The sequence below is a fragment of the Plasmodium inui genome (assembly GCF_000524495.1).
Source record: "Plasmodium inui San Antonio 1 unplaced genomic scaffold supercont1.14, whole genome shotgun sequence".
Taxonomy (NCBI): domain Eukaryota; phylum Apicomplexa; class Aconoidasida; order Haemosporida; family Plasmodiidae; genus Plasmodium; species Plasmodium inui.
Window position 1 is genome coordinate 522,061 of NW_008481848.1, and position 9,461 is coordinate 531,521.

Genomic DNA, 9,461 nt, shown 5'->3' on the forward strand with positions numbered 1-9,461 from the left:
AATTCAAATATTTATATTTTCTTTTTTGTTGTGCATGTTTATTTAAAATGTGTTTTATTGCTGTAAACTAAAATGACTAGATGGGAAAATATGTGTATTAAAATTCATACGGAGACCAAAAAAAAATGATGGAAATCTATTCATAACTTTATAGATACTTAAATGAGAATATAGGAATCAAATATAAATTAATATATTTTAGTTAAAGAACATAGTTGCGCAACATGTTTTGTGTGACTCTACAATCATAGGAGCTTCAACATGTTCAGAATCCATCTCTTACTTTGATACTGAATAAGTAGTGAACTTTTGACTACACAAAAATAATTTACACCCTTTTAAACAACATTGGCATCTTCAAAAGAGTTAAATATTATCATCAAAGCTGACATGCCACTAACTCCAAGGAAATAACTAAAAGATATGAGATATTTGTTACTTTTAGTTATCTTGATTTCCTTCGTCATCTGTAAAAAATAGACATACATTGTAAATATGTGTATCGTTTTTTTTTTTTTTTTTCTCATTTCAAAATTTTAAATGTCATAAGGTAAATTACGTTGAAGGATAGGTATAAGAAAAATCCACAAGCAATTGAACTGAAGATTATTTCCACAAACTCGCCTACAAATTAAAAACAGAAAAAAAATGTTTGTGATATGGTATAATCTGATATAATGTAATCCTAAAATATTGTGTCCTTTCTGCTCTTACTTGATGGGAAAGAAAACATTGCAATAAAAACTCCTAATGGTAAGGACAGTATAAAGGACCAGGCATATATGTTCGCCAAAAGGGTGTTCTGAGAAAAAAGAAATTATGCAGAATTAACGCCTGTAGAAACTTTACACCTTAATGCGTTCATGCATATATATGTACACACATGTATAGGCGTGTAACACACATTAAAGGAAGGGAAAAATAAAATACTAAATGGAATAAAAAAAAAAAAAAGTACCCATTGTCCTAGTTTACCTCTATTTTGTTGACGACATTCTTGTACACGATCAAGCATTCTGCCCATTTATGCGCTAACATGGAAAGACCCACAATTGCAATGGCATTTTGGTCTTTTAAGCTCCCCATAAGTAAACCTTTTAAAGAGAAAAAAGAAATATATATAGAAAATATGTGTACAGAATTTTCATATATATAATGCGTATAAAAAAAAAATAGATAAAAATTATGAAAGGTGTGTAAATTATCTATGTCGTGCGCAAAAATTTGTAGATGTATTGCAACAACGTCTGCACAAAGTCTTTTTTCTTCTGTCGTAGGCGATGTGTATTCATGTTCAATTTTAAAATCTTAATATAGAATGAAAATGAATAATCGTGTTCAAAAATTACCTTCTATGAAAGAATGGATAAAGAGACTTAAAACAATAATAAAGGTGTTTGATCTAAATACATCAGAAAGAAAGTTATTTTTGCATTTGTTGCTTTTCTCTTTTTTATCATCTAATGCTCTCATCTCCAAGTCTGCTATTTCATTTATATCATTGGACACAAGGTTTGTGTCCTTCTTTCTTTCACTTAAACTTATAATAGAATTGTTTTGATTTTCAGATTCTAGTGTGTCATTAATGTCAAAGCTGTGTTCTAAATGGTGATCATACAATATATCTGTTATATTTAAAAATGTGACTGATACAAGTATTAGAGTGAAGGTGTAATATAGATTAATATTTTTTTTGTTTAATAATGTGATAACTTCTGGTAGCATATGTATGAAAGCTAAGGCCAATATTGCACCTAAGAATAAGTGGTAAAAAAAGGGGTAGGAAAAAAACAGAAAAAAATTTATTGTTTACTTTCCGTAAATGTTTGAAATAATAATGTTAACATAACAATTTTCATATTTCTGTACTTACCACTTGCAATATTTTCAAAATTTTCCATGTTTAAAAATTTATTTCTCTTTATTTTGGACAATTTGTTCTCTACATAGGACGGAACATACACAACTGCAACACATTCGATGAAGATAAGAATGGCTAGAATTATTGTTAACCACATTTTGACGAAAAGTATTAAAACAGGAAGAGCTAAAAATTAAATATACCATAAATAAAAAAAAAAAAAATCACAAAACTATGTGCATATACACTGCATATATAGTGTGTACGCATATCACATTATCTTATCACTAAAAACTAAGTATAAATGAAAAGTAGACTGACAGTTTGGTCAATTTGAAGTAATTTTATATAATAACTTTTCGACTTTGTTTTCTACATTAAAACATAAAAAATGGAGTTTTCACATGCGTAAAACTTGTTCTATACATATTTTAAATAGTATAACACAAAGTTGGTTAATACTTATCCTTGCAAGAGAACGTAAAATAGCCTGTAGAGTTCACATACTGTGTAACATGCGAACGGAAATGTTGGGTGTAGGGTGGAGGCATAACATTGAGATTCATACATCCTATAAATAAGGAAAAGTGAACTGTTTAATCGAAGAAATGAAATAAAAATGACAAAGGTGAGTATATGTGCCACTTAACTGCTAATAAAAAAAAAAGAAACTTGCGGATGTGATATGATGTAAGCTGCGACATGATCACATTTTAAAATATATCTTTAAAATAAAAATAAAGTCACAATCTTAAAATTATTTTAACAAGTAGAGAACCACATTTTTTCGAGCACTTTAAAATGTTGTAGTAAAAAATGTGCAGAGATGAATACACAGTGAAGACATACACGCTTATATTCCCTTCATACGTGGTTAAAGATACATGGCATACACATTGGTAGAGGCATCAGAGGTTCATATATGCATATGCGCTTGAATGGATATATGTACGTATACATATTTTTTAATTTTTTGAAAGACTTGTGCTAATATCATAACTTTTTACTTAATACGCAGCTTCGGAAAGACCCTTCACCATCATGTACAACATACAAAAATGAACCTTAAAAAAAAGTGAGGCGTCGATAAGGAAAAAAGTATAACAAATATACGTCACAGAAAAAAGTACGCTAAAAAACTTTAGAATCAAATTACAAAACGACCTACATGGAAATTGTGAAAACTATTTATACTAAAAAGAAAAATGCTCTAAAAAAGAAGGCACACAAACAAACAAACAGCTGTTATTTTAAACGCATCTTGGTCACATGACTTTGCAGAAAAAAAGCATTAAAAACACAAAATGTTTTAAAAAGAAAAATAATCTTTCATTTAATAATTTTTTCTTTTCTTCAAAAAGAATTTTTTTTTTTCTATAACAAGTATATATAAAGGATGATTTGTCAAAAAATTTTAAATTCATCTGTCATTTTTATAACTGTACCCCCTACTTAAGCTTGGTTGTTGTCGCATGTATAAATTGAAAAGAAAAAAATTGGGATCATAGCATGCAGAATAATTTGAGGGTCCCCCCCAAAAAAAAAAAAAATAACCTCTACAATATAATAGTTGTTCAAGTGTTGTTCTTTTAAAACAGAAGAATGTTCATAAAAAAAATATGTACATTTATGTGAGTATTTATTATATATTTATGTATCCATTTGAGCGTGAGGAAACATAAAAATATAATATGATGCTATATCACAGTAACGTTCCCCCATGATGTGTTGGGATTGGCCAATTTGTTTTCTCGCGATATAATTTTAACGTCTGCAAAGAGGGGTAATACGAAATAGTTGCCTCTTAACTTAAATGCATGATTTTTATGGCCGTCATTTTGCAGCGTCTTTCATGTATAGTAAATTGACAGTAAATGTTGCGTTCTGCGAGAAAGGCAAGAAGTGAAAAGAAGAGAAAGGAAAAAAAAAGAACATCCACTCATTTTTGTCAAATTTGTCATAACAAATGTTGTCTGCTGGTTAACAGAAAATTATTAGTATGTCCCTATAAGCATGTATTGCATATGTAGAGATATGCGCATATAAAAGTTAAGTAGAACAAATAAAACTCCCCCTTTTCACATAAAATATGTGAATATTCGAATATATCTTAAAAGTTTTTTTTTTCTTTTTTGCGCCCTTTTTGTACTTATTTCCAAGGTTGCTTACGCTTAAAAATGTGCCATGTAGCACACACAACAACATCTGTTAATGCGAGTAAAAATAAAGCGATAATAAAACGATAATAAAGCGATAATGAAGCGATAATGAAGCGATAATAAATATATGGGGGCCTGATGCGCTGCCTTCCATTTACCCCATGATGGTTGCTCTTTTGAGCTTGATTAAAAATGGTTTAAGAGTATAAAACATTTTGCGAAAAAGGCTATAAAAAGGCATAAACTGTGGAAGTTTCTGCTCCCCTATTCTTTTGTGCATTTTTTTTTATTCGCTAATTGGGATTATGTTCATTTAATTCATTCCACTAATGCACCTGTGAGGCAAAATGATTCTTCTTTCTCGCGAAATAAAATTATATATCCGTTCCTTTCACGAATAAGGTCAAAAAAGAATACATTCGAGGATTGGACAGGGCAGTACAAACGTAAAAGATGCCTTAAAAGGAAAAAATGTCTCCCTGTATGGGAAAATATTCATTCGGGCTATACGGCCTTGCAGATGGGCAAATTGTCCGACACGTTTCTAAAAGAATCGAAATAAATCATAAGGTAGAGCGGCGACAAGCATGCCTCAGAAGGCAAAGAAAAAAAATTCCAAAGGAAGATCGATTTGTTGGTAATTCTTAGTATAGGCTCTTAAAAGTAATGAGAAAAAATACCCTCCTCTGGGTGTCTCCCCCTTTTGAATATGTTTCGCTTGTGCATACTGGGTCTACATTTATGGAAACGTGCTTACACCTTTTTGACGATTTGTTCCTGCACATGTATAGATGCGCCTGCATACGAACCACACGACTTCGCTCCTGTTAAGTGTACACATGTTAACATCAAAGAGTCTGCTTTGGCTTGGCATCCTCACCAAATCGTTATGCACTACGCTCATGTTTAAAATTTCACATCACTTGTAAATTCTCAGTGTATGTTTACAACTATGGAACGTACACACAGCGGCTTTAATGAATTCAGAACGGTGTGTTTCTTCCCCGCGCAGAGAGTAAAGGGGAGAAAAAAAAATAGAAAACATGACCAAAAAGAATGACGAAATTTGGGTGCCACATCGGACATTTGCTTAAAATTTAAAGGAAGAGACCCATTTCCTGTTAAATGGAAATGTTGACAACAGAACAGAACAATGAAAAGGGGTGTTTTCATATGGGAATTTCTTTTTTTTAACCCCTTGTGCGATGGTGTTACCTCACGTTTTAAAAACTTCATTCGTCACCAGATGTTCGAAAAATATATCATTCGCGTTCATGTAAGAGAGAAATCCCGTTTATTCAGCATACACACGTCGTATAAACGGTATGCCTAAAATTTACCCATTTTGCAGACTTCTCATGCACAAGTCAAACTCGCACTCGACATACACTTTGAGCGGGGAGTGCCCTCTCGCTTTAGCTAGGAATAATTCTACATTCCAGATGAGTCTTACTTCTATCAAAAAAGAAAAGATGTTAAGATAAAAAAAAAAATCTCCGAAGTGTGTGTACCCTATGGTCACGTCAACTTTTGTGGGAAAGCAGTTCAGCTGTTTGCCTCTTATGTGTAAAAGTGGCCTACCATTTTTATCACACCATGTTGAAATTTTCTTTTTTTTTTTTTTCAACTTTTCTCCTTTAAACATTAAAGAGGTCATTTTTATTTACCACGAAAGGGTTAAAAAAAAAAAAAAGACGAAAGCAGTTGGGTATGTGGTTTCCCTTCACTTCGTTCCATGCACAATGTTGTGGTACTTATATTTTTCCCCCTTTGTGTAATTTGATGTTCCTTTTTAGCTTTACTCCCCATTTTTCTCAGAATAAATACCATTTTATGAATAGAAAATCGGTTAATTTAGCCCCCTTGTTTAAGAACAAGTTTGCGTTTCAAAGTTCTACCAATAGCTTGTTATAGGGGGTAAAAATTCAAAGAGGACTAGGCCACACGAGCGACTGGAAAAAATGCATGTATTTATACATATGTTCTTATAAGTTATGCATACATTTAAATGTATATTTGGCTCTTGCAAAAGGGCAAAGTAAAAATAAACATCTTTTCGCGTTTCCAAAAATGTAAGAAAAAATCGTTACTTCTGTTTCATCCGTAAACGTAGCAGTTCTTGTTCACCCCGCTTTTATAACATACGCATGGGGGTGTTTTGCGCCACTTTGTTAAGGCGTGCCCGAGATATCCGCAACCAAGCGGAAAGAAGAAAAGGGGGAAAAAGCATGCTCTTTTTTCTGATGCGCATTTCGGAAATATTTCAAAAAAAAAAAGGAAGGAATGTTGACTGAAAAATAATGCCAACGGGGGAAAAATTTTATTCTTAACTTTTCAGGAGTATACCCAATTTTTTACCACTTCGTTCAAACTGCAGAAAAGAAGAAAACCTATTTTTTCTTTGCATAATACGGCGCTTTTCCGTCCACCAAGGGGGGTTTTCCCTGAGTACATCTGAGGAGAGACTCTTTTGGGAAAACGAAAAGAAAAAAAAAGAGAAAAACAACAAGCGACAAACAGCAAACAGCAAAGCGGCGTTTGCTTGGCGCAGGCCGTGCCTACTATGCATTCCCGTTTGTACATTATTATGAAGCCGGGTTTGCGCCTCCCCTGACGAACGGCTCATGTTAGATATACGCATGCCGCACGGCACATGCGTAGCGACACGGTATACTTTATGCCTAGGCATACCGAATGAAAAGAGACTTTTCCAGCAGAGTGGGACGTTTGAGAGGCAAAGCCGTGAAAGAAGTAGCAAATCAGAGGAGCAGAAGAAGCAGGCGAAAGGACGCAGATAATACATATAACACCATTCAAACGTACAGATATATCTACCTCCCCAAAATGAACCGAAAAAATGAGGAAGCCTGGAGATAACAACAAACACATTTTTAAGCGGGAAAGTGACAGCTCAAAGATAACCAAGTTGATGCGAAACATATCGCCCCTTTTTTTTATGAGTGAATTTTTATACATTCTCTTCCTCCGTTACAATGATTATATACTGAGTACCCGATATAAAGCCGAAATAAGTGAAGACGTGAGGAAAAACATATACAACATTTTAATACTTGTGTACTTTTTAAAGCCCTTTTTTGCATTCTTAACGGATAATGTGTACTTTAACATAAATAATGTCGTCTCCTTTTTGACGCGAAAGTTGTACGAGGTGGGAAATATTCTGCAGAATTTTTTTTATTACTGTACCAGAACAGTGTGTAACGGGAAATATATTTTTTTTAAGATATTTTTTAGCAACAAATATATGAAGGATGGAGTTTCATCGGGGTCTCGTTTTTTAAGAAAAGCAGGCCTCAGTAAGTACTCCTACATAGACAATTTTGTGCATTTGCCACTGAACAGGAAGTATTACATAGTTTTAAGCGAATTTGCCACCACGTTTCTGCTTCTATTTATATACCTTTTTAATAACAAGATGAGCTGCTTTTCCTACCTGGCGGTTGTCTTTTTGGTTTCGAGTCAAATGCTCCTATCGTCTTGCGTTTTCGAAGGAATCGTAGTCGAGCGATGCAGAAAACAGATACACGTTGAGAAAATCTTCTACATATCTTATGTCATGTGTATAAAGATTTTCTGTTCCCTTATCTTGTATTATTTGTACATTTTAAAAATAAGTATTTACCTATTAATTTTGAAAAGTCTCGTCATCTTCATCGTTTCTTGTCTCTGTAGCGAAGAGACGCTTTTTCTAAACTCGAGCTTTAAGATACAACGGAACATAATACAGAAGAGTGAGAATGGAAGCGTTCATGTGAAAAACACCGTGGACTTACTTTCGCAACTTGCAGTTCTGAAGAAACTGCTCTTTAAGGAAAATTTGTTCAAAATACTCTTCCTTTTAATTCTGTTCAATTCGTCCATTGACACCAAGTTTTCGATCCTGCAGTACGGTGTGCAGAATTACCAATGGCCGCATTCGCTGATTAGTTACATCCCCCTGGTGTCGCAGTAAGGAGATGAGGGGACGGAAAATGGGCATATATGACTCTTATTACTACGTTGGCTTTTCCACTTCACGTTAGTCACCCCATCGCATATTTTGTCCGCTTCCCCCCCGCCGCTTCCCCTTTGTAGGTCTTCCAAACTGATAGGAATCTCCATCTTCCAATTGTACACAAATAAGAAAACTTACAAAAGTTACGCCATGATAACGATATTATCCAACGTAGTACTGAAAATAGCTAGCTTTATTTTTTTATACTATAACAAGAGCACATATGTCAGCCCCTTTCTCTTCCTACTTAACATAATCGTTCAGAATGTGTCTATTAAAATTTTAGCCCTCCCCATACTGCTCGTGTGTATAGAAAAGGCTCCATTAAATTTGGAGTCCACTCTACTCAATATCTACATTTTCTGTTTTAACTTGTCCAACCTTATTAGTAAAAGATACTTCTTATGGAATCTCATTTTGCACATGTCGAAGAATGTTTTTATAATTCTACTCCTCTCTTTCTTAACCACATGTAGCAGTTTACTCTACTACTTTAACCTATCATTAGATTCGTTAAACAGCGTCAATGCATCCATGTCGTGTTTGAACGAAAAGGAGGAAGCCCTCCATTTGAAATTGAATAAATATGACAAGAAAAAAAATTATGCACCTCCCTCGGATAATCTCTTCGATACATATGAGAAAAAAAATTCTTCCAAAAAGTTTGTTCGCTTTAGAGAAGAAAACATCAAGACGGAAAAATGCAGGAAGGAGCCGAACAAGAGTAAATCCAATTTGTTTAAAATCGCGCCAGATTACAGCTCCGATAGTGATGACAATCAGTGGCTCATAATTGACAATTTGAAGGTACGCAAAATTTTTCTGCCAGCATGGAAAGGGCATTCTTTTATTTTTTTTAACTTAAAATTGGACATTTTATGTATATGATATGCTTCTTAACTGTGTGCGTAAATTGGGGAGGACTGTTCCCCCCCGTTTGTTTATTTTCAGCGATACGCAGTTCTTTTCTTTTATACACCTTATTGCCCGTGCGAGGGGAGGAATAATGTGGGGGCACTAGGCCCCTTCTAACCAACGCATATTACGCGTGACATATATATGACCCTATTAGGAGCAAATGTGCAGGGATGAAAATGAAGTGGAAGTGCAGCGTATATCCTGCCGTACTTTTTTCTTCCTTCATTTTACGCGTATTGTTAACTTTGTTGCCTTTTTTTTTTTTTTTCACCAGGGGAGCGGAAGGAAAACGTACGGACAACAGAGCCCCTTGAACATTTCAAATATGATGTTGTAAGGGGGAAGTAGAACGGAGAAGGGACAAAGGAGAAAGCAATAAAGAGAACGAGAAAGGGAAGGCCCTCTTGCATACCATACTGTAATAATTTACATTTGAAATATGCCAGAAAGAGCCGGGTGCGCGGACCGTACTCCGAGCGTGAACAAATATTTTGTGTTCCTGTACGCA

General features: G+C 34.2%; 2 protein-coding genes across 2 annotated transcripts; one reads left to right on the top strand and one right to left on the bottom strand.

Moving 5' to 3' along the window:
• Positions 1 to 338: 338 nt before the first annotated feature.
• On the bottom strand, positions 339 to 2,018 carry C922_03457 (hypothetical protein; the record flags this gene model as incomplete). Its single annotated transcript, XM_008819049.1, has 6 exons — positions 339 to 467; positions 560 to 624; positions 715 to 802; positions 976 to 1,094; positions 1,350 to 1,754; positions 1,874 to 2,018. The coding sequence occupies 6 exons, from the start codon at positions 2,016 to 2,018 to the stop codon at positions 339 to 341; spliced, it is 951 nt and encodes a 316-aa protein (XP_008817271.1).
• Positions 2,019 to 6,877: 4,859 nt separating this feature from the next.
• Positions 6,878 to 8,923, top strand: C922_03458 (hypothetical protein; the record flags this gene model as incomplete). The annotated part of the gene is made up of 2 exons (XM_008819050.1): positions 6,878 to 7,989; positions 8,116 to 8,923. 2 exons carry the CDS (start codon positions 6,878 to 6,880, stop codon positions 8,921 to 8,923), a joined length of 1,920 nt encoding a protein of 639 aa, XP_008817272.1.
• Between the last annotated feature and the right edge of the window lie 538 nt (positions 8,924 to 9,461).